Source organism: Gastrolobium bilobum, unplaced genomic scaffold (genome assembly GCF_033153095.1).
Source record: "Gastrolobium bilobum isolate Gb01-03AN ecotype WA unplaced genomic scaffold, APGP_CSIRO_Gbil_v1 utg16249, whole genome shotgun sequence".
In the NCBI taxonomy this organism is placed as follows: Eukaryota; Viridiplantae; Streptophyta; class Magnoliopsida; order Fabales; family Fabaceae; genus Gastrolobium; species Gastrolobium bilobum.
The window spans coordinates 90,703-116,614 of NW_026898554.1; the positions used below are offsets into that span (position 1 = coordinate 90,703).

The 25,912-nt window shown below is 36.2% G+C and overlaps 2 protein-coding genes, 2 non-coding genes and 2 pseudogenes across 4 annotated transcripts; 5 read left to right on the forward strand and 1 right to left on the reverse strand.

Moving 5' to 3' along the window:
• Positions 1 to 978: 978 nt before the first annotated feature.
• TRNAG-UCC (transfer RNA glycine (anticodon UCC)) lies at positions 979 to 1,050 on the reverse strand. The gene has a single exon. It is a non-coding gene; the product is annotated as a tRNA-Gly (tRNA).
• Positions 1,051 to 1,156: 106 nt separating this feature from the next.
• Positions 1,157 to 4,073, forward strand: LOC133317361 (uncharacterized). The gene is made up of 3 exons (XM_061519218.1): positions 1,157 to 1,376; positions 2,446 to 2,829; positions 3,271 to 4,073. The coding sequence occupies exons 1-3, from the start codon at positions 1,184 to 1,186 to the stop codon at positions 3,978 to 3,980; spliced, it is 1,287 nt and encodes a 428-aa protein (XP_061375202.1). The 5' UTR covers positions 1,157 to 1,183; the 3' UTR covers positions 3,981 to 4,073.
• A 1,592-nt stretch (positions 4,074 to 5,665) lies between these two features.
• On the forward strand, positions 5,666 to 7,289 carry LOC133317358 (ribonucleoside-diphosphate reductase small chain-like). The gene has a single exon (XM_061519216.1). The coding sequence runs from the start codon at positions 6,107 to 6,109 to the stop codon at positions 7,094 to 7,096; it is 990 nt and encodes a 329-aa protein (XP_061375200.1). The 5' UTR covers positions 5,666 to 6,106; the 3' UTR covers positions 7,097 to 7,289.
• A 5,404-nt stretch (positions 7,290 to 12,693) lies between these two features.
• Positions 12,694 to 18,165, forward strand: LOC133317354 (uncharacterized; annotated as a pseudogene).
• Positions 18,166 to 19,114: 949 nt separating this feature from the next.
• On the forward strand, positions 19,115 to 19,195 carry TRNAL-AAG (transfer RNA leucine (anticodon AAG)). The gene has a single exon. It is a non-coding gene; the product is annotated as a tRNA-Leu (tRNA).
• Positions 19,196 to 21,788: 2,593 nt separating this feature from the next.
• Positions 21,789 to 25,535, forward strand: LOC133317356 (uncharacterized; annotated as a pseudogene).
• Positions 25,536 to 25,912: the final 377 nt, after the last annotated feature.

The following is a 25,912-nucleotide window of genomic DNA, read 5'->3' on the forward strand; positions in this document are numbered from 1 at the left end:
ATTCAATTAAGTCTAATCTAATTTCTCAAGATTTGGTTAAATAATTCATTATTTTAATTTATAAGAAGCAGGGAAGGGATTTGATCAATGACCTTATAGAACACACTGCTTACACAAGATAACTGATAAAGTCATAATATATTGTATTAACTTGGGGTTCGTTGTTTTTAAGTCAAAGACAATTTTGTCTAATAATCACCTAAACGATGTTATTTTAGGGCGAAAATTATTGTATATTTGTAATTTTAACTTATTTGAGGATTATAATAGTCTTTATCGTTTTATTTTTTTAATTTTTCACCTCTAAAATAACGTAGTTTCTATGAATATTAAAATCTTTTTATCTAAATTAACGTTAGATACTTTTTTTTCTCCATTAACTTAAGCATAAATTAGTATATCTCAAAGATGTAATGAATAAATAAGCATATTTTTTTAATGAAAAATGTAAAGATTCTAATACACTTGTTCTTAGAAGAAATTGAGTATTTGTATAGTATTATTTTTGAGACGAATTTAAAATACTAATTCTGAACTCGTCTTAAATCAAATTAATTATAAAATAACGAACGGATTGAAATATTTAAAAAAAAAAGTAAATATAATTATAAACGTTAATTTTTATAATATCAGCTGCTTTCAATTAGTCGTCGTCATCATCATCTTAATAAAGCAAACTCAATACGTGATCGACAGCAAGTCAGCAACCACTGTCAAAGCATCAATTGGTTTAGAGCAGTAGTGGCTTAAATCTCGGCGTGACGATCGATTCTGTTGAAATATTGGTTATTAGTTCAATTGGTGAATTATTAATTTAATTGATTTAATTAAATTTATATTAAATTATCTAATAAATATATTAATTAATTTGAATTAAATTTCTTGTTAAAACAAATGTTTTAAGAATCAAAATAAATATTAATCGTCAGATAGATATTAAACGTGAGAAAAATAAACTATGTTAAGCGATAAAAAAAATGCGTTTGCCGGGAGTCGAACCCGGGTCTATTGCTTGGAAGGCAATTATCCTAACCGTTGGACTACAAACGCATGTTGTTAATAATGAACTCTTGTTTTTAAGTTTGATCTATTACTCTTAGTTTTTCGATGATTCATATCGTGGACCTTGCGTGTGTGCCATACCATACACAGCAATTTCTGGGTACGCGGTGGGGTTGGAGCTATGGATTCAATTCCTGTGAGGGCCACGATACCTTCTTCTTCAGTTTGTAACAGTCATGGTTTCCAATATCAAAGGAACACAATTATACGACTCTCACCCTCACCTATGCATCCAACAAGAAGAGTGGTTCCCAACCAAAACAATCATTTACGCTCTGCTATTCGAAACAAACTATCTGATACTGATTTTCAAGGTACCCACTAAAAAATTTATGTAGAAAACTATTAAAAATCGAAACTTTGAACCTTTAGCTTCATTTAAATGGATTTTATTTGTTTTTGGTTATCTCTCTCTTTCTCTCTTTTGGGATTTATGTAATATATGAGCGTTTTGTAAAGTTATGAATTTGAAAGAAACAAAAAAGTGATTGGAAATTTGGAAGCTTTTCAAGAAGCATTTCAGCAATTGGGTTTTTGCCAATTTTACTTTCTAGTTGGTTAGACAGATGATATATGCTGGTCGTCAAGGTTGATATGGTTTACGCTTTACACTGACTTGCATCTATCTGGCCAATCGTCATAAATTTTAATGATCATAATCATAATTACATTGTTTGCTTCAGTGATGTGAACTGTTAGTCAAATCTTTCTCTTTTTTAAAGTACCTTACTTTTTTAATACTGCAATTTTAATTGCAAGGCTTAGCATATTAAGTATTTAAGTTTGGTGTGCCTCAAAAGACTATTGCCATGGACCTATTTGGTTGATTTTGACTGTCCAAATTTGTGTTGGTGTTATCCGATTTGTGTGTCTACAAGGTAGTTTATGTAAAAATACAAAATTGTGTATTTACTAATCACTTTAGTATCCTAGAATTTTACTTTCTTTGCATAGCTTTTGAGTTCAGTCATACACTCAGGAAGCTTGGATTTAACCAGCTTTTGTTTGCATGGCCTAAAAGTGGATGACAAAACTTATCAGTTCCATACTTGTTGGGTGCAATAATTGGTAGCAACTAACATGGGTTGTTTTGCACATTTTTGGACCTAAAAGTATTTCCCTTCCTAATATATAGGATTGATCGGAGTTAATTCCGTTGATTATCCTAATTATTGGCTGCCCATTTTTCTTTTAACTTAAATATCTTCTTATCAGACACTTTTCCTTCATGTGCAATGGTTCTGTTTTTTTATTCATATTTTGTGATAGAAGGGTGTGAGAGATAGGGGTTATCAACCCAGTAACACATCATTTCACTGAAGACCATTTGAATTTATTCGTCAATCTCTGATTTTCCTAAGTGCTACGTGGTTTGTGCCACAGATTTTCAGAGCTATGCGAGGCCTTCACGTCTTTTGTCAGCCTCTGAAGTGAAAGTGTACACAAATACATCAATAGAAAATATTTTACTATCTCTGAAGGAGGATAGATCCAAATCTTTATTTAGGGTCAAGTTAGGTACCAGCAACTTATATGGCTCAAGTATAAGGGACTTCAATGCTGGAATTCTCCTATGCTTGATAGATGAAGATAGAAATTCCATATTGCAGAGGATACCCGCGAGTTTGATGATGGATGATTCTACAGAATCAGGGGATATAACTAATTTTGACATGCTTCATTTCCAAAGAGGTTCTGTTGATGAATTCATCTTTGAGGGTCCTAAAGTTGCAAGGCTCGAGGCTCTTTGGATCAGTGTTGAATCAGGTATCTTACTATTATTGATTTGTTTTTGGAATGATTAAGATTCAGTAGACATCATCCCTGACCTACAATTTCAAAGTACCTTTGATTAACACGTTCATCTGCCAACAAGGTTGTTTTAAGTACTAAGGAAAATATCCCTTTTGCATTCTTGGCTAGGAAGCCTGTCTACAATTATATTTCTCTCAAATTCCAGTTTTTAAAAGCATTGTACAACCAATATATGCCTTTTGTGACCGAAAGTTCACAGGTTTGAATCTAGAAAACAACCTCTTTGAAATAATGTAAGGGTAAGTTTGTATACACGGATTTTCCTCATCCCTATCCACGCAAAGTTGTGGTTTCATGGGGAGAGGATTTTGCTATCATTTAAGTCTGCCCCATATTGATTCGTTTAAACTAAGTTTTTCTAACAACATTCTTCTTCTCTCTCTCTAAGGTCAGGTCAGTGGCGCCTAGGAAGTGTCTCCTTAATGGATGTTAGTTGTGAATGGCAACCATCATTGCCAGAAGATGGGGTGCCACGGTACACGGGTTTCCAGTATGATTTTCAAATTGACAATGTATTGCTTGGTGAGGGAAGTGATCTATCCATGTTGGAATTAAGACCTAGCCTTGTGACTGAGCTGGAGGGGATTGATCCCATAAGCTTCTTCAACAAAGGACTTTATGACCATACCTTGCTCTTAAGTCCTAATATCTCAAATGAAGAGAGTATGAGGGACTATGCAGATTTGAAGTTCTCATTGCTATTTTATGATGCTATGTTGACATTTTTTGGTACATCAGTTGCTTACCTGTCAGCTGGGGAAAATGCTGGCTTTGCTTTCTTGATTGGTGGGATTGGAGGCTTCTTGTATCTTCTACTGTTGCAAAGATCTGTGGACGGATTGCCAGCTTCAGAATTAATTACCAGTAACAAGGGAGGAACTAATGCATTGTTCCGAGGGTTCAAGGGCCCAATAGCGAGCGTGGCATTGGCTATAGGCTTTGCTGTTTTTGCAGCCAGGTATAGCTCAGGAGATCTTCAAGAGATGCTAACACCAAAAGATCTCATAGTTGGAATGATGGGGTTTCTTGCATGTAAGGTGTCAGTGGTGTTGGCTGCATTTAAACCTATAACACCAGGTCCAAAGTTACCAAGTGATATGTAATACTATACTTCACCTTTTTTTTTTTTTGGATAAGGAATATTATACCTAACTTTGCTGCTTGTGAAGTGATTTAATCAATTCAATCAAAATATAATACACAAAATTTATATGATATTAATATGAGAACATGAATATTAAATTAGAATAAAAATATCAATGTTTCATAAACACAAAATAAAATATTATCTATCTAATTATTGTCGTATCTTACTTGTATCAGTACATAAATTCAAAAATAATTTTAAAAAAAATACATGTTAGAAGTATCTAAAAATATATGAAGTGGATCTTCTCATGTTGAAAAAGATATGATATGGTCATGTGAGTAATTATAATCATATAAAAGTGTATCAATGGTGATAAAAAAGGAGAGAGAGAAAAATATTAAAATAGATAATTATTAAATTATAATCATTGATTTACCTTTGTATGGTTATCATTGTTCCATATGATCATATCATTTTTTTTTTTTATTTTCAAAACTTGAGAGGATCGATTTCCTTATCAAATACAGATATGATGACCATTTTGTAGTGCAGATGGTTTTTGAGTTTTGCTCAATTAATAAATGGTAGCTCATTTGGTCTCGAATCGGACGGACTAGTCATGGAGCAATAGATAGATTGAGATATCTCAAAAAAAATAAAATAAAAAATCTAAATCAGTTAAATACAAATATATTTTGATTAATTAATTAGTTTCAATTTCAAATTTGTCAACGATATAGGAAAACATTACAAAAAAATAAAGGTGAAACCTTTGCTTTTCTCTCTCTGCAATCTGCATTTTTTTTTCTGTCTCTTTTTGTTTGTTTTTTCGTGCTTGTCTTCAAAAGTCATTGTGTTTGGTTCGCCATTGTAAGATCAGGTTTGCTCCTGCTATCGTCTGTTTGAGATTTGGATGGGAACGGACTTGGTTTAATACTGTTATCGCCATTATACGCTTGTTTGTCGTTTGTATTTGATGTGCTTTGCTTATTGGTTCTCTCCTTTTCGTAATATTAAGAGGTTTGGAATGGTTGCTGATTGGAGATCATTGCGTTGCAGGGTTGGTTGGTTCTGAACAATTTTGTTAGTTTTGAAGAATATTCATCTGTTTCTACAATGTCTGATTGAGTTCCTGAAGATATAGTGGAGGAAATCCTCCGTCTCCTTCCGCATAAAAGCATTGGAAAGTGTATGACAGTGTGCAAATCATGGAATCTTTTGATAAAAAAGCGCTTACTTAATTACCAAAATAGCCACCGCACAAAATAAGAAAGCAGAAAACAACAAGCGAATACACCGAAGCTGTTTTACTTTTTCTGTTTCTAAAACAACAAAACAGAAACGGTTTTAAAAACAAGAAGCGTGGAAACAGTGTCGTCAAACAAGTTTTTTTATTTTTTTGTTTTTAAAAACAAAAAACTGTTTACAAAACAGTTATCAAGCACACCCTTATTCTATGATCCTCATTCTCCTTTTTTTTCTCCCTCTCTCTCTCCTCACTCCTCACTCCTCTCTCTCTCCTTCTTATTCTCTTAGTAAGGAGCACAAGGCCGGGAGCCTTGAATATTCACTCAACCACAAACACCCCCTGCATTTACGACACGACACGTGTACTTAATATCATCAACACGGTCGAATAAACAACGGGGCTTTCCATTCAAAACGACAACACTAACAGCGTACACAGCACTCTCCATTTCAATTTCAAAGCCCCACAAACAACGCGCCAAATCAAATTTCCCACCAGAACACAATTTCCTAACGAATCCCTTCATTTCCATAATTACCCCTCCCGTTTCAAACACATCAAGTCGAAGTCCTCCACCAACCATAATCCAAAGGGTATATTCGTAAAATACAAACCCTCAAGGGAATTTTCCATCTCCGAAATCCCCAAATTACCCCCTTCTTCGTTGAGTTCAGTCTTCTCCCACAAGCTTTCTGAAAACCCCACAATTTTGAAATTACCCGCGCTCCCATTTTCAATGTTTTCAAATTTTTCATTCCAAAAAAAGAAAAAAAAAAAATTCTTCTCCCTCTGTATTTAAATCCCTGAATCTTCTTCATTTTCCCCAACCCTCAACAGCATTCAAATTCTCTTCTTTCTTCTCGAAACCCCTTCAATTCCCAATCACAACAATGCCTGCGATTCCAGAAGAACCGCTTCTAGCTCCAAACCCAGATCGGTTCTGCATGTTCCCAATCCATTACCCTGAAATCTGGGAAATGTACAAAAAACACGAAGCATCCTTCTGGACCGCCGAAGAGGTTGATCTCTCACAGGATCTCCGCCACTGGAACTCCCTCACCGACGGCGAGCGTCACTTCGTGACCCACATCCTCGCCTTCTTCGCCGCCTCCGACGGCATCGTCCTGGAAAATCTCGCCGGAAGGTTCATGAAGGAAATCCAAGTCGCCGAGGCACGTGCCTTCTATGGCTTCCAGATCGCCATCGAGAATATCCACTCCGAGATGTACAGTCTCCTTCTCGAAACCTACATCAAAGACCCCACCGAGAAGAATCGTGTGTTCCACGCCATCGAAACCATTCCATGTGTCGCGAAGAAGGCTGAGTGGGCCCTACGCTGGATCGACGGTTCCGAAACCTTCGCGGAACGCCTCGTGGCCTTCGCATGCGTCGAAGGGATTTTCTTCTCTGGAAGCTTCTGCTCGATATTTTGGCTTAAAAAGCGCGGGTTGATGCCGGGACTCACCTTCTCGAACGAACTCATCTCGCGAGATGAAGGTCTCCATTGCGATTTCGCTTGTTTGTTGTATTCTCTTATGAGGAAGAAGCTGAGCGAGGAGCGCGTGAAGGGGATCGTGCGTGATGCGGTGGAGATAGAGAGGGAGTTTGTCTGCGACGCGCTTCCTTGCGCTTTGGTGGGGATGAATGGGGATTTGATGAGTCAGTACATTGAGTTTGTTGCGGATCGGTTGCTGGTTGCGCTTGGGTGTGGGAAGGTGTACAATGTTCAGAACCCCTTTGATTGGATGGAGCTGATTTCACTTCAGGGAAAGACCAACTACTTCGAGAAGTGCGTCGGCGAGTACCAGATGGCTTCCGTTATGTCTAGCTTGAACGGAAACGGTGGTGCACACGTCTTCAAGATGGATGAGGATTTCTAATTCAAATTCCCGTTTAGGACCCTTTATTTTTTTTTCCTTGTTTCTTGTGTAATAATCAGGATATTCCCTGTCACTGTTAGTTTAGGTTAATGTATTTTTTACTTTTTAAGCCATAGTTGTTTTTAGTTGTGGATATGTTCTATGGTTTGTTTTTTATATCTCAGTGAGAAATGATAAGGTATAAATTCAGAATATCAAGCTTGATTAATAATATTTATTGTTGTTCCTTATTTTTTATTGCTCGAGTAAATTTATATTTTGATTTGATTACACGAAGAAGGAAAAAAAGTAGGGTTTTTTTTTTGTTTTTTTTTTTTAATAAACTACGTTATATTTAAAGTGAAATTTTTTATCCTCTTGTGGTAAATAATTACAAAATTTCTTTGGGTGTTGAGAAAGCTAAAACAAGAAAAAGGAGCTTGGCTCATTGTTTCATTAATTCTGTAAAAAAGTACAATTGGTCCTTTATATATAGCTATACATCAACCTGCAAGTGAATAACAAAGTCTAACAAACTAATAGAAAGAAGAAACGAGAAAATACGAACTGACTAACAGAAGTAAATAACAGAAAACTAACTAAAGGCTATCTATCATGATTAGTTGCTGCAAAATACGTGTCATTATCTTCAGCTCTTTTATCCACATCAGCAACTCCACAAAGCTTGTTTGCTGTAATAGATGTATCCACTTCATTCATTTTCTGTAACACCCCTCCACAAGATGGGCGCATAAAATTGAGGAGACCAATCTTGGACATGATGAAAGTGAAACGAGGACGAGCCAAAGGCTTGGTAAATACATCAGCAAGTTGAGAAGCTGAACTAACAGGGAGCAGCCTGATTAAACCAGAAACAATTTTTTCACGGGTTACATGGCAATCAATTTCGATATGCTTAGAGCGCTCATGGAAAGTTGGATTATGAGCAAGGTAAATTGCTGATCTATTGTCGCAGAAAACGGAAGCTGGTTTGTCCCACGGGATGCATAAATCTGTGAATAAGTATTGTAACCACTGCAATTCACATGAGAGACTGGCTAAAGCTCGGTACTCAGCTTCGGATGAGGAACGCGAAATAGTGTTCTGTTTCTTAGCTCTCCATGCCACAAGAGACGACCCAATGAAGATACAGTACCCTGAGATGGATTTTCGCGTGTCAGGACAACAGGCCCAGTCAGCATCAGCAAATCCGCTTACATGAAGGTCAGAATGTGCTGAGAAGAACAACCCAGTTGTGGGGTTCCCTTTCAAATATCTGAGAACTCGAAGAGCAGCTGCCATATGAACATCCGAAGGACAGGAAACGAATTGAGATAGCTGTTGCACAGCAAAAGAAATATCAGGGCGCGTTGTGGTCAAATAGAGCAAGCGACCAATCAAGCGTCTGTAGGGAGCAACATCAACCAACAAGTTCCCTTGTGTGCGAGATAACTTGCACGATGGATCCATTGGGGTATGAACTGATTTTGCTCCCAACAGCCCAGCGTCTGAAATGAGCTCAAGAGTATACTTTCGCTGATTGACATGAATTCCAGTCTTGGATCTAGCAACCTCTAAGCCAAGGAAGTATCTCAGGTAGCCTAAATCCTTTATCTTGAATCTGCTGTCAAGATAGGATTTTACCCTGTCAATCTCGTCAAGGCAATCACCTGAAAGCACTATATCATCAACGTAGACCAGAAGTACAGTGAAGCTTGAAGATGTGTGACGAACAAAAATGGAATGATCAGAATTGGTTTGCTTGTAACCCAACAAAACCAAGGCTGAGGAAAGCTTGGCATACCACTGACGACTAGCCTGTTTTAATCCATATAGAGATTTGTGAAGTTTACATACAAGGTTCGGATGAGAAGTCTGCAAACCTGGAGGAACTTGCATATAAACCTCCTCATTAAGGTCTCCATGGAGGAATGCATTGTTCACATCCAATTGAGCAAGATGCCATCCTTTCACAGCAGCAACAGCTAAGAGTGTTCTAACTGAGTTGAGCTTTGCAACAGGAGAAAACGTATCAAAGTAATCTACCCCCTCTTGCTGCGTGAAACCCTTAGCCACAAGCCTTGCTTTGTAGCGTTCAATGGTGCCATTGGAGTGAAACTTGATCTTATAGACCCACTTACAACCGATAGGTTGCTTATGGGGAGGTAATTCAACAAGAGACCATGTATGGTTATGTGCTAAAGCATCAAGTTCACTCTGCATAGCCACCTGCCATTCCTTATGAGCAACAGCTTGAGAATATGTGTGAGGTTCAAAGTGAGTGGAGGAATTCAAACAGAAACGTTTGAAAGGTAAACAACAAGAATCATAGGAAAGAACATCAGATAAAGGGTAAGGAGTACCTGGAGATGATTGAGTAGAAGTGAGAGCAGCAAGCCCATGGTGATAATCAATGAGGTAGTTAGGAATGCTACGAGCCCGAGAAGAACGACGGGTAGCTACAAGAGGTGGTATAATGGCTTCTGACTGTAGGAGAGGAGAATTTAGAGTGGCATCCGGAAGAATGGGGGAAGGAGGTTGTGGAGTAACAATGTTTGGATTGGTGATGGGAAAAACCAGATCATAAGCATCACTCAAGTTATGAGGATCAACAGGCAAAATGGGTTTAACAGGAAACTCCAAGGATGGAGTGTGTTTAAAAGGAAAAATATCCTCATAAAAAACAACATTGCGTGACACGAAAAATGCATGAGAGGCCAAGTCATAGATCAAGTATCCCTTAGTACCATCCTTATATCCAACAAAAATTCTCTTCCTAGCTCGTGGAGAAAATTTTGTACGATGGGCAGTGTATGTGGAAGCATAAGATAAACACCCAAAAACCCGTAAGTGATCTAAGGTAGGTGGTTTACCAAACAGTTTTTCATATGGGGTTAAGTTGCCAAGAAGTGGAGTACATACACGATTTATAAGATGGACTGCATGAACAACAGCATATGACCACAAAGTAGGAGGAAGTGAAGCTTGAAACATTAAAGCACGTGCCACATTAAGTAAATGCTGGTGTTTTCGTTCCACAATGGCATTTTGTTGTGGAGTCTCAACACAACTAGTTTGGTGAATTATCCCTCTTGAATTGAAGAAATCAGGCATAAAAAATTCCCTTCCATTATCACTCCTTAGTATTTTGATTGAGCATTCAAATTGATTGACAATAAATGCAAGGAAGTGATGGATATGGCTACGGACCTCACTTTTATGCTTCATTAAAATAACCCAGGTGAAGCGAGAGAAGTCATCCACCAAAGTTAAAAAATATTTGTGTCCAGTAACAGATGATATGTGAAATGGCCCCCATATGTCAGCATGCACAATTTCAAAAATACGACTAGTGACAGAATGACTAGAAGTAAAAGGCAATTTCCTTTGTTTGGCCAAATGACAAGAATCACAAGGTTGTATACATCGAGAACAAGGAATTAAAGAGAATTGGGATGACATAGTTTGTAAAATAGTATCTGACACATGGCCTAATCTCCTATGCCACAAAACAGATTCATTAGAGGAAGAATCTGACATAGTGGATGCATTGTTACTGCAATGAGCTACTGGTGTAGGCTCTGAGCCCTTATTCTTCAAAGTTCTATCCTCATTTATTATCACATAGAGGCCTTGCTGCTGTCTAGCTATACCAATCATCTCCTGGGAGGGATTCTGTGAAATGAAACAGAAGGAGTCACGAAAAATCAGATGACAATTAAGGGATCGAATCAATCTTGAAACAGACACCAAGTTCACATGGAATTCTGGAACAAATAAGACATTTGTAATGGTGAGGCTAGGTAGTAAGCGAACAGTGCCAGAAAAATAACAGGTTACATGCGTTGCATTAGGAAGCATGACAGATATTGGTCAGTTGCACCAGTGTCTATCACCCATTGCATACTGAGACTACCTGAAGCACCTGTGCGTGTGTTTGAAATTTGTGTGATATTCACAGCATGATTAGGAACAGTCTGGGCTACATCATCAGGAGCAGGTTGTGAGCTATGTAGAAGAGATACCAAGTGTTGGTATTGCTCTTGAGAGAAGCTACCAAAGTTCATATCATTTCTGGCACTCAAACCAGATTGATTAACGTTCAAATTATCTTGAACAACATTATTAGCACTGCTTGGAGCAGTTCTGGTACGATATCCAGGAGGATATCCATGAAGCTGATAGCATGTCTCAGTGGTGTGGTTCATCCTACCACAATGAGTGCACAAACGGTTTCCTCTGCCTCCAAATCGACCACGTCCTCTGCCATTTCTTCCTCCTGGAACACTGAAATTTCTTCGCATGTCATTGCAAGTAAAGCTGTTGTTGTTGTTACGAGTATCACCTCCAGTAACATTGTTACTCTTATTGAAAGCAGTGAATGTTTGTGGAACACTTCCACTATCATTACCAAACTGCCTCTCCTGCTGTGAAACCATAGAGAATGCACGATTAACATTCGGCAGTGGATCCATTAGCATGATCTGAGATCGAACCGCAGCATATTGATCATTTAGTCCTTTGAGAAATCGAATCATATGATCTCGATCACGATATGCTCTCATTCTGTTGAAAGCACCACATGTACATGGAGGAAAACAAGAACACGCAGGCAATGGCTTCAAGTTCTCTAGTTCATCACACATAGTTTTAAGTTCTGTATAAAAATCTGATACACTACGATCACCTTGATGCAGTTTGTAGATCTCCTCCTGTAGATTTGAAATACGGAACACATCTGACTGCGAAAAACGTTCTTGCAGATCCAGCCACACATCACGAGCTTTTTCTATCCAGATTATGGATTTCGAAATGGATTCTGATATGGAGCGATGAATCCAGGTTATCACCATGGTATTACATCGTTGCCATTGAGAAAAACTTGGATCATTAGGTCCAGGAGAGATGATGTTTCCATCGATAAATCCAACCTTATTCTTGGACAGAAGCGCTACAGTCATCGAGCGAGCCCAGGTATGGTAATTACTTCCGGTTAATGGCGGATTCACCAAAATCAACGACGGATTTTCATTTGAATGGAGAAACAGAGGATTTGATGGATTTGTATTGTAGTCCATGCCATAATTTCCAAGATCCATGACAAAAGGCAATGAAGAACGAAAGGAAAAAGACGAAAGCTGAGTACCAGAGCTCTATGTAAGCTCTGATACCATGTTGAGAAAGCTAAAACGAGAAAAAGGAGCTTGGCTCATTGTTTCATTAATTCTGTAAAAAAGTACAATTGGTCCTTTATATATAGCTATACATCAACCTGCAAGTGAATAACAAAGTCTAACAAACTAATAGAAAGAAGAAACGGGAAAATACAAACTGACTAACAGAAGTAAATAACAGAAAACTAACTAAAGGCTATCTATCATGATTAGTTGCTGCAAAATACGTGTCATTATCTTCAGCTCTTTTATCCACATCAGCAACTCCACAAAGCTTGTTTGCTGTAATAGATGTATCCACTTCATTCATCTTCTGTAACATTGGGTAATTTTGCATAAATAAGTGAAATATCTCAATGGTTTCTTCAAAGGAATAAATAAAATTGACTTGGGTGTGGCTTGTTCCTGCTGAAGAAAGCATAGTCTGTATTCATCGTTATGTCAATGAACTCTGAGATGCAGAACACTGAAATGCTGTCTAGAGAACAGCTTTTCCATCTTTTCGATCGTTTCAGTTGCCTTACTTCCCAACCAGGTACTTTGTTTTTGTTTCCCCCATTTCTTTTACTGTTTTGATTGATTCCCCGATCCCTTTTGATTTCTTTGCAATTTGGTCGTGCTTATAATCTGCAGACGTGAAGAAAAGGATTGCAGAGGCTGTACAGGATAAGCGGGTGAATTTCTTTAGGACATTTATTATTACTATTATTTTGAATTTTTTTTGTTCGTCCTATTTTTACTATTTTTTTGCGTCTTAAAATTCTGTTTGAATCGGACAGCGTATCTTCAATGTGAGGTGACTTTGCTGTTCATGGTATTTTACATTCCAGTTTTCAGACACGTCCTTGATTTTAGGAATTGATAATGGGCTTGTGAAGAAAAAAAATTATGTGGGTACCCGGAAGAAATTGGACTTTGTTTCCTTATTAGCCTCTTTACTCCGGTTAATTAGTTACTTTATTCTTTAATTTGAATTCATTAAGTGTGAGTGTGTGATGGCTGAGCTGAATAACTAGAACCTTCGTACATGTTTTATCCTTTAGGCTAGCACCTGTATGTGTGTGTTGGGGTTTAATGTTGAGAAATATAGTCTCACATTGGTTGTATGGACAACTAATGTGAGGTTTATAAGGCCTTGGGCACTCCCACCCTTTGAGCTAGCTTTTGGGGTGGTGTATTTCAAGGTTCTTTACATGGTATCAGAGCGTTAAAAATCTCATCGCCTCCCACTTTCTTTGTAGTGGAATTTCCACATGTAGGTGGACTTGTATGTTGTCCACCCTTCAAGCCCAGTGGGCTCTCGTGTGAGGGGGCGTGTTGAGAAATATAGTCCCACATTAGTTGTATGGGCAACTTATGTGAGGTTTATAAGGCCTTGGAGGTTTATAAGGCCTTGGGCACTCCCACCCTTTGAGCTAGCTTTTGGGGTGGTGACCTCAAGGTTCTTAACGGGGTATCAGAGCGTTCGAAATCTCACCGCCTCCCACTTTCTTCGTAGTGGAATTTCCACATGTAGGTGGGCTTGTATGTTGTCCACTCTTCAAGCTCAGTGGGCTCTCGTGTGAGGGGACGTGTTGAGAAATATAATCTCACATTGGTTGTATGGGCAACTAATGTGAGGTTTATAAGACCTTGGGCACTCCCACCCTTTGAGCTAGCTTTTGGGGTAGTGTATCCCAAGGTTCTTAACATTTAATTATGTGGAGAGAAGTATTTGAATGCTGGATATATCTAATAAAAGTGCATGCCAGTTTGATATTATACTTTTGCCCTAAGTCCATGTGATAAAAATCAGTATATAATGCATTTTGCTGTCATTTTCTGGAAATCACAACTGGTGAGCAGGAAGCTGTTGCTGTAACCACTGCAATACAGGAAGAGATATTTTTGGAGATGGGTGTTGGTATGTTGTATTCTGATATGTTAGTTGTTGTTTGTAGTATTGGTACCTCATTTTTCATGTCATTAATCTGTGCCATGATGACATTATTCGTGTTAACTTAGCTCAGCTGCTGACTGCTGCAATACCACGAATGCCATCATTCTATATATGCCTGCTTGTCTCAATGCTTTATGGGATTGGGATATTCACTTGTTAGCAATGAAAGAGAAACAAACTCATATAATGGATTAACTCATCTTGGACTCTTGGTACTTGGTAGTCAAATATGATATGCTTCTTGGTCTTGGTACTTGAGATGAAAATGAGTTGACACTAGATACATTATAGGTGATACTTTTTCGTCCACATGCTAGACATGCCAATGCACATATAGTTTTAGAATTTATTTTTGCCTGAAATTATGTCCGGAGTATGGCTTGGAGGGGTTGTATGCTATTGTTCCCCCCTCCCTCCGTTTTCTGTAAAGTTCCTGGTTATTATTCTCCCAAATAAAGCTTTAGAATACTGCATTTGTCACATATGATGGGAATGGCATTTATATATATATTTTTAAATCTTTTCTTTTATTGTACTTCACATTTTTTCCCCTTCTATCTTAGTTTAGGATAGCTGTGGGGGTAATTTAGGCATCTTGATACAGGGAATGATTGTATGCAGAATCTGTTTTATCATCTAACCATACTTGATACTAATTTATTCTGAAACTCTTAGTTATCAGAAGAAAGCAGTCATGCTTGTTACTAAACCATCAGGTGGCTATTTATATTTTCACAATCATATCAGACTATCAGTGTCTTGACATCTTCTGTTTGATATGACTATTGTGGAGTAGAAGTTTGTTTTGCCATTATTGTTGTTATTATTATTATTGTTGTTGTTATTGTTATTATATTATTATTATTATTTATACAACAGATCCAAGATTTGGTATTTCGTGCCTGGGAAAAGTCAGTACTGCATATGAGAATGACCGGGATTTGGTGATTCAGTTTTATAAATTTATTGTAAAGTAAGTTCTTTCTAGCGTTCACTCCGTTGTTGACATTTTCTCTTCAATTCTTATTTCTTAAAACAAGTGATTTAGAAAGTAACCATACCATGCCTATATCTTTTCTAGCTTTGAGTTGTAATGACTTTTTAAGAGCTGAATGAAGATTCCCACATATTAAGTTGTACATTGGGAAGAAGTTACATGAGAAGCAGGGGATCAGCTCCACAAGTATGCATGACTAGCAAGGGGAGTAAGTAAAATCCTAGGTGGCATGGGTTTCATGATGGAGAGAGAGAAAAAACAGTGGAGCAGCTTGGGTATATGGGAATGGTGGGAAAGAGAGTGTGGGAATTAGCCCAGGCCGCTTGAAGAGTTTTGGATATCTGCATTTTCTTCTGTTGTGGAGAGAGGAACTGAGGAAGAGAGTTTATACTATTTTCTCTACAAATTTTCCTGTGTTACTGATATTACATGGTATCAGAGGCAGAATTTCAGTGATAGTACAATACTGTTCAGCTATTTGTGGTCCATTTGTGTAACTGAATAAATGGGCTAGCTTAATATTTCCACCATATTTAAGGGATACAAGCCTTACATCCTTTGAAGCCATAGAAACTACAGTATGTCTTGGAATTAGTGTTAAATGTTTTTATTCATGCCCAGAGATTTCTATAAGTGGAGAAAATTTGACAATGTTCTTCGGTTGTACTTAGCTATGATTATCTTCTACGTATTTTAGTAGGCTTTTTGACCCGTATAGTGCAAAATCAGAAATATTTTCCTTGTTTAATTCTTTTGATAAACAATTTACCACTTTAATGTGAAAAAATGCATATGAAGGTGATAGGAAACTGATATAATAAGGATAACGAACAAGGGAAAATACTGCAATTAATAAAACTGGTTTATGCAATACTCCAACCTGATCTTACAATAATAGAAAAGATGACTATTACAGAAAGGAAAATATTACAATAGGATTCCCCCAAATGTTATTACTACACAGGACAATTGGAGAGGCCCCGGTTCTCTCCCAAATTCCAATACCAAATGGTCCCAATATTTGCAAGATGCCTTTACACAGTTCACATTCCCCATCTTATACTCAGCCTAACCTTCTAGAACTTTCTAAAGTTAGTATGCTATCATATTGGTAGAACATAGTCTCCTACTACCCACCTTACATACACCTACATGAGTATATATATTCCTATCAGAAGGTATACGCGTTCAAGTTGTGTATCACCACAATATGTGATTTGTGCAAAACCCATGCGTGTTTGTCACATGTCGTGCTTTGCAGGATGTGCATGGGGTGTGTGCGACTTAAATGTGTATAAGGTAATGCGCGTCTTGCAGAGCGTGACACATGACAGATGTGCGTTGGGTTTTGTACAATTCACGTATGGAGGTAATGTGCGACTTGAACACACACCTCCATGCATGTTTTTCGCATTAGATTGGTAAATTGTTTGCCAAATGAATCAATGAGAAAAAATATTTCCCTTTTAGCATTAAATAGGTTAAAAATCGTATTTTATTATTTTTTTAATTAAACTTATTTTGAGTTCAAAATAGCTTATAATTTGGTGCATACTTAGAGCAATTTTGAATTTTTCTCCTAAAATTTAAGCTAATCCAAAAATGCACTAGTTCAAAGTTATCTAAAAAGCCGGTTTTCTGGTTCTATGTATGCTTTTCTTTCTGTCTTTAAACAAAAAGTGAGGTTATCTTGTAGAACACCATTGTGGAAGTCTTATAGCTTCTGTAAAAGGATCAGTAAACAATTATGTAATGGAAAGTGGTCTTTTACACTATGAAATGGCAGAGAAGAAATGGCCTGCGATGAAGCAGAGCTTGGAGAAGAAGAATTTGCAGAAAAAATGCTCAATCAACAATAGTTACAGGAGCAGGTAAAATATCTTAACTTCCGTTGAAGCTTTTTGGTACTTGTATACACTGCTAACATAGAGAAAGTAAATCTTCACAGCAACTAGAGATGCTGAAGCACATGCGCAAGTTTCACATGGATGATCAATCTGCCATCCTTGAGAAGGTAAACACTGGTTCCAAAGTACAAGGGAGATTCTTTTCTTTTCATCCTTGCAATAAGAAAAGTATAACAGTGGTAATCAACTAACACGCCAACTCTAAATTTTAATTGCCGCCATTTTATAGCATAAATGTTTAACAACACCCATATACTAATTTCTTTGCATTGTGTTTGGTTTTGATGCATCTAATGGTTTACAAAGACTGCTACAAATGGATATTAAAATATTATTTGAATATAAGCGTGATTGGTACAGGACAAGGAGTCCATTTGAAAACTTATAAGCAATCTGCTAATATTTGGCTGTCTTAGCTCACAGTTAGTTCACCTGAATTATATGAATTATCTTTTCATCAAAATGATTAATCTCCTTGTATGTTGATTGCTTTCTCTATATTAATAAAATCCTGTAATATTCAAATTTTTCAACTTGGTTTGGTGTTGAAATATATAAAACCATTAATGTAACCTCACCCAACAGCTTAAGCTTTTGGGTTGAATTGGTTCTTTACATGGTATCAGAGCCTCGTGTCTCGGGTTCGATCCTCGCCGCCCCCCACTTTCTTTCAAGTGGAATTTCTTTGTTCGCACAGGTAAGTGGGCATGTGTATTGTCCACCCTTCAAGTTCAGTGGGCTCTCGTGTGAGGGGGCGTGTTGAAATATATAAAACCATTAAGGTAACCTCACCCAACAGCTTAAGCTTTTGGGTTGAATTGATTCTTTACATTTGGCTTACTATACACATGTCTTGGCTGCTTGACAATCTTTATTTATGAGATTTCCCCAATGAAAAGTATTTAAATAAAGTAGAAGAAAATGAATTTATTGGATGCATTTGTCATTTGTTCTGCCAGTTACACCAGCAGATGGAAAATGGCAATTATGAAAGCGAGACATCCATTTTGTTTGCTGACCAGATCGAAGAGATTGTTGTAAGGAGGGTGTCCCCTTTGTTTTTGCCAAGGTAGACCCAGAAGCATGCCTTATTATGGACCCTTTGGTTAAATTATGTTGAGGGATATGTTTTGCTTCAAGTTTAGCTATCGTGTGACGGCTATTATATATTATAGTGTACTTTGACATTACTGAATTTTTTGTAGTTATTTTCATCTTTTATAAGATCAGAATTAAAAATGTAGTGCCAAGTTTGTAATTATCATGATTTTTATCTAAATGCAGTCTTTAAAATTTAAAAATAAATTTTTTTTTAACAAAAGTAGAAATAAAAAAAAATATATTTTTCCTTGAACCAATAAAAACTGAAGTACTTGTATCGAAATTCCTGAAGGAATGTACTCCTGATAAATCTGTTGGTTTTAATCGTAGGCAGTAGATGGGTTAAGAATTAGCTATCAATGTAATATTGTTAACAGAAACCCAGGGCAGGGATAGTTGTAACTTGTAATAAGGGATTTGACTTGTACTGTCATTCCAAGTAAAAAATAAAGGCCAAAATGAATTCGGTGTAAATTATATAAAATAATCCTGCACTTATGTGTTTTTTAAATTAATTGAAGTAATTAACTCTCTTACACTACACTACATCATTATAATTATATAAGTTTAAGACAAAATTATCTATTCTTAATTCATCAACCACTATTGCGTCGGCCATCACCTTTAATCGACCACTGCTTGTTGCCACCTGCTGCCGTATGCTGGCCGGTGGTGATCAAACTACACTTTCCTAAAATTTACTGGGTCAAACGCACGACCTAAAAAAGATTACAAGCTAAATTATATTTTAGCCAAAAAAATAAGGTCCTCTAACAGTTCCCAATTGATTTGACACTGTCAATTTTTATACTATATCGTTTGTAATTTGGGCTATAAGGCATAGTTCGTGCAAAATTACTTGAAAGGTAAGTAATTAGACTTTTATTCATATAGTTTATCTTGTTAAATTCAAAAACATGAGTTGAGATGGCCGAGTTGGTCTAAGGCGCCAGATTAAGGTTCTGGTCCGAAAGGGCGTGGGTTCAAATCCCACTCTCAACAAAAACTTATTTTTACTATTGTGTTTTTAGAACATAAAATACATGTAAAGAATATAAATTTTTTATCCAAGGCCCCATCTTCGGGCTATGTTCTTACCGAAGCCCAAACGGTAGTTTTTCTGGGCTAGGGCCCGAGATATCTACACTGCAAGGAGAAGCAACAATGAAACCAATTGGGCTTTGTCTTTGAGGCATCGATCAAATAGAAACGTAGCCATTTTAGGGACCTTGAAATGAACAGGGCATGTGGCGTTCTTTGAATTATTCCCAATATCGAGAGCTAGAAAAGGTTTTGCATTTAGGACCAAAAGATCAAGGGAAAAGTGTGTGTCATTTTAAAGGATGTAAAGTTGTGTCATTTTAAAAGAGAGAAAGAGATAGATAAAGGAGAAGAGAGAGTTGACAAAAAAATAAAGGTGTGGGTCCCACCTATTTGTGAGAGTGAAATGATGTAAGTTATGTAATTTTAAATGATAGACACTTTTCCCAAAAACCAATAACGATTTGGGGAAATATCCTATGTATTTACTTCAAAGAAAAAAGAGTTTAGTCCATAAGGTTTTTTAAATTACCCCGTGCAAATGAAGTTGAGATTCTGGGAAGCATGCGTTTGGTTGATAGAGAAATGGCTCAACACCCACGATGCATACATTTTTCAGTTTTGTGCAATTTAACTAGGCTTCTGCACTGTTTAAAATGCAATGTAAGAGGTGGTTTTTTTATGATAGTCGGCTAATCACATGGGCCCACAACAAATCAGACCAATTATACCCTCTGATATTAGTAGACACGGTTTCATCATTAGGAAGGGTTGGATGTTTGAGCAGCATTTCCTTATCAAGTGGAACACCATTCTTATATTTGTACCATTTTGCACAAAAGACATAGATGACAAAGTTAAGCACACTGAGTATGGCCAAGAACCAATAGAAACGCTCAACGTGATTGTTGTTCAAGTCCCTACCCTCTAGCCACCCTTTCTTACTCTTTGAAAGCCTACTGGTTACTGAGTTTATGATCTCAACAAAAAACTGTGCTCAAGTTATAGTAACCAATGGACAATGAAAGAAAGGTAAAGGAAGTGGAAAGAGAACGCATGCCTTCAGGAGCTTTCTTGTAGAAAAACTCCAATAGCCCCACCAGTGTGAACATGTCAGCAATCCCAAAGATTGCATAATGGAAAGAAAGCCAGAAGATGCTAATAAGATGCATGTTGTGATCATCGAATTCGTGCTTCCTCTTCACTTCTACTATCCCTGCTATAACCATTGAGATTGCAGAGAGGACAAGGCCAACCCTATATTTTAAAACCAGGGACATTTTCGTAATTGCCACTTATTTCTCCATCTATATTTTACCTCAAATCAAACATAGACTTTATAAATCTTACCTAATTTGCCCGGTTAAATTTTTTCCAATCAAACAACTTTTTTTATATTTTTCTACCAAACTCACTTTCCAACCATTTCCCTATCAATTACATTTCCCTAGTATTTAAAAAATTTCTCCTCAACCAAACGCCCCTAAGAGTTTAGAAAATTTCTCAATTTTTTTTCAATCGATACATTCAAACCATAAATTGTTTTGGGGCTTTTGAGAAACAAGTTTTTAGTTATCTATTGACACAAAAATTGTTTGAAATTGTTTTCTATAGTGAAGAAATTTCGTTCATGAATGTATTGTTACGAAATATAGGGTTCATATTATGAAAGTTTCAATCTTTCTTTAAATTGATATTGCTTCATTCATTGATATAAAACGAAAATTGGTTTGATGGTTTTAGTTTCCCTGTTATTTTTTCACTGTTTTATGTTGTTTTTAATACAAAAATCACATGTTTTTGTGCCAAGAAAAACCGCGACCCATAGCTTGAAAAATCACTTTTTAAACTTCCGAAATTTCTCAAAAATTTGGGTTGTTTTGTGATGAAAATCGCTAAAAAATATGCTCTTTTTTTTTAGTTTTGACGAAGCTCCCATGGCGGAACCCAATTTCGAGCAGTCAACCTGTTAAATAAACCTCCAATGTTAGATAATCTCATACAACGACCTTAAAGGTTTTTTTTTTTTTTGAAATAAAATCAACTCTATCATCATGTTAAAGTTCTATTAGTATTTTAACTATAGGAATCAAATTTATAAAATACCGAAATTATAGGCATTTATTTACAAAATTATAAAATGTATGAACATAAAGACTATTTGATTATATTTTCACTGTTTTCCAAATTTTATAAGTTTTTTATACAAATAATGTGATGAAAAAATAAATCTCCCTATATTGATTCTTTGAATTAAATACAGGCAACAAAAAAACGAAATCATTATTAAAAAAAGGGAAATCATTATCCTGTTATCACTCTCAATTAGCAATGATTTATTTCTTAATTGAGAATAATTTTCCAAAATATATGGCGGTATTTAATGACGCAGTGTGTTCATATTGTGTGTGTAGTGTAGGCATTTCCAAAATCAATTGCCCGCGTAAACAAGATTGTTGCCTTAAACAAACGCAACGCTGTGAAAATTCAATCAATCAATAAATAGCAGCAAAAGAAGAGCACTGGTTATTGTTGTGTCTTCCATCACAGAGTCATGGGTTCTTTCTCCTCTACACTGCTTTTTCTTTTCTTCTTCTTCTCTTCCTCACTTGCCAATCACCATGACTCACTCCTACTCAAAGGTTAGAATTGTTAGTCTTCTTTTTTCTGTGCTTGTACTCCTTATATTCACAAGAAAAAAAATCACTTATCTTTGTGTATATGGGTAGCTCGTTGTATGTTATATCATATTGTTCACTGAATTTTCCATACTTGTGTTCGGTAAATTAATTACTTTGTTCTTGTACTCTTTTCCCTGTCATATTTGCATTTGAAAATAATCTCCGCACATTACAACTGCAGGTATTGATATTGAAAGGCTAGTTTTGGATATCTCCCCTTCCCTACTTTCTTGGGATTCAGCTGCTCATGGTGTTAAAGATATTTTACGATGTGAGCGTGTTCAAGTCTCTGGTATCTCAAGATTGAAACTTGGGAGCTATGCTAGTTCATTCCACATTACTTTGGCTCCATCTGGTGCGATCCCAGAGAGGTTACATAACAAAATTCAGGTTTGTTTCCACAGGTAAGTACATAACTTGGACATATTGTACGTAGTATTCTTTATTTATTTGCTGTCACTACACCCCCTCCTCTCATGTGCATGCTTGATATGCACTCTCTTCTAGTTTCAACTTCTTTCAAAGTCTATCAAGATTGCCATTTCTTATTTATAAAGTATGTGCAGGAATAATGCACTTGGATGGTGTCAGTGTGACAAGGATGAATGGATGAGTATTCAGAAGGGGATCTGGAATGCTGTCATGTCACCTTATGAAACTAGATATGTTGATGTGAGGATGAATGCTGAAATATTGGGTTCTTATGTTACAGTTTCCCTTGAAGAAGGTTTGTTTCTTCCATCTCATAAGAGTTGGGAAAATTATTCTATTGTCTCTTCCCTTTGTGGTTTCTTTTTTCAAAATTTTGGGGCTTATTTATATGTTACACAAAAACTTTGCAGATTTTCAGCAATGGCGCCTTGTATGTCTTGCATTGGGATTGATACTGCTGTTGTTGGCTCCAATTATTAGCAGTTGGGTTCCATTTTATTTTACCAGTTCAATGGCTATAGGGATCTTTCTTGTTGTTATAATCCTTCTTTTTCAGGTATACAAATTACTTTCTTATTATATATGAATTTCATTTTGTTTCATTTCTTTTAATTCTTCCTTGGTTGTTTAACATGTTTTCTAACTAATTTCTTATAATTATGATATAGGGCATGAAATTATTGCCAACTGGAAGGAAAAATATCTTTTACCTTACCATATATGGTTGAGTGGTGAGTTTGATTTAATTTTGGTCATTGTTCCCTTGCAGCTCTTCATGTTTCATGCAGATATTATCACTGTTAATATTATTACTATGTGCTGTTTCAGTTTGGAGCTGGGTCATTCCTTTTGCACCAATTCTCCGTGTTCATAAATTCAATTCTTCAAAGTTTTGGGATGAGTGAAGAGATGCACATTCCAGTAAGTATATCTCTCTTTCTTTTTTGGATAACTTGGTACATATCTGTATTTATATGTTCTGTCATACAATACTGGCTGAATGGCTAACATCTATAGACACTTCTGGATTCCTAATCCTTTTTGTTGGCTTTTTCTTTAGACTCATACATTTTTTTCTTATGTATGACGAGCTAACATTCTGGGCAACATTTGTAACATTTTGTTTTTGCAGTCAATAACTCACTCTTTTAAATTCTCCCTTACCTTATAATGAGGTGGCTTTTTTTGTTTCCTTTTGAATAACTTTTGGCAAATGTTATTTCTTTCTTTGGGCTAGCAAAAAATATTTGCAGTCAACAGAAAATAGCTGGTAAAGGGGTGAAAATGACTTCCTCTTTTCAAATATAATTATTTAATTTTCTGGAACAAGCTCATCCTTTCTATATAGGCTTGTCGCCCTGATGTTTGCCCTAACTGTCATTCGCCAATGGTTAGTCCCTGGTTGGTGGTTACATTGTAGCTTTCACTTTCCACCCTCCATGTTCCCCTTTCTGTGGTCCCTTCATTTCATGCTGCATAACTCTTGCTGATTGCTGGCCATCTTTGCCTGTCTGTCAGATATATGTTATCAACTGTTTTCCATCCTATGGGATTTGGCTTGTCTATCAGACATATCTTAAATTCTCTTTAATAAAATTATTTTCTTCAATGGTTTACGGGTTGCCATTTTTGTACTACTGGGTATCCTCTTGGCTGGAGCTGCTTTAGGCTACTGGGGTCTTAGGAGATTTATTCTTTCGAAAGAAGATGGCGGTGTGGATGTTGGGGTCGCTCAGTTTGTGAAATGGGCAATGCGCACTATTGGAGCCACCTTGGTTTCGTAGGTTTGCATTTATATAAACAGGGAATGTGCAATAAACTATTGCTGTTATCTAACGTTCATCCTGTCATATATGACAGGTTATGCTAGGTCATCGTGGATTAACTTGTGTAAATTATTGTTGTTGTTGCATGCAGATTTGAAGATGAATAATTTTTCTGTATGGAGAAAATATTCTGATTTAAAAATGAATGAAAAAACTATAGTTATAATAATGAAATGATTATTTTGAAAAACGAAAACGAAAATAATAAAAATAGTTAAATATAAAATATAAATAATAAGAAAATAGTTTTAAAAAATGCAAAATAAAAATGGCATAGATTGATAAATTTTCTGAAAGTCGCACAGCTTGGTAATATTTTTTATAAAGTCGCTTTGATTGGTACAAATGCTGTTATTGTCTATTTACTTGATTTTCATGGTAAAATTGTCTGTTGAATCCATGAATAATTGAGTTGATGCTGATGAGATGTACTTATTTATGTGAATTGAGATTTAACTATTTTTGCTAATTAAAACCCGTCTGGTGTGTTGTTTGACCATTCTGGCCTCTTACATACTATAGTTTTTAGAGTTTTGTTCATTACCCTATTTATACTGATTTCGTTTCTCTGTCAGAGCACTGTTGATCCTCCTCTAGCAATTGGAGCTTTGGTCTCTTCTGGAGCTGTTTGCTGTCTTATTTCTTTGAAAAACTGGTTTCATGGATGGTAAGTATGACTGTATGACTTTCTCTCTCTGCTTTATTTTATTTGTTCATGTAAAATGATTTCTACTGGAAATGTTTGCCATATTGACCTAGTTTCATCCAATTTGTTCTGCCAGCTAACCTGAATGTTTCTTCATGATGGTGGTTTTGTCCAAGGAACATTAGATGAGATGGTTGTCATGAAATCATGATGCTCATTGCTGACAACTTGTTAATAAGGCATTTTGGATGTTTTCATGAATTGTTGTATATTGCTTTTATAGAATTTAAAGCCCATAATCTAATTGTAGGAAATGCTCACGGTTTATATAATTGAACATTGTAATCAATTTTTCCATTTTAGATAGTAAAGGAACCAAGAGGGAGTGAGATTCACTAACATATGCTGGTCTTTGACTGTTTAGATATCTGTATGACTGTCCTAAAATTGTTCCTCTGTTTTTTTTGGTCATTGTTTGTCATTCAAGGCTTCAAGTCTTCCACTTTTAAAAATGCCATTATGATTTCATGTAGGTATGGAACTTCAGGAAATGATGATCACTCGCTGCTGTGGGTGAGAGGAACACGTGGTCGTGCTGAATTCCTTAGCAAGTCAACTCCTAAAGGAAAAAAATGTGGAGTAGTCCTAAAAGATCTGCATGGTCTGACTCTCCGGTGAAAGGTATTGTTCCATGTTTGAAACTTTCTGATATATGATTCCTACATATTGTCCTAGCAAGATTTTTGTTTATAAATGACTGGACAAATAAGTGAATCCATCCTTGAAAATTAGGGTTTCATATGGAGTATTTTTTTAGTTTGTGTAACTCTTGCGCTGTGATTTCAATTGCTTTTATGGAGTGTCTTTGGATAGAAATGATGACATGTAATATGCATAATGGTATGAGTAGCTAACTATACAACTAAGATATTTTTATTGACGTTGACATAGCAAATTTTTTTTTTTTTGGCATTGTATTATGTAATTTCTAGCAGTTTCTTGTCATTAAATTTTATTTCACACTAGTGTAATTTATATATTGATAATACCCAGAAAATAATTAACATTGACTTAGAAAATGAATTTGGTTATA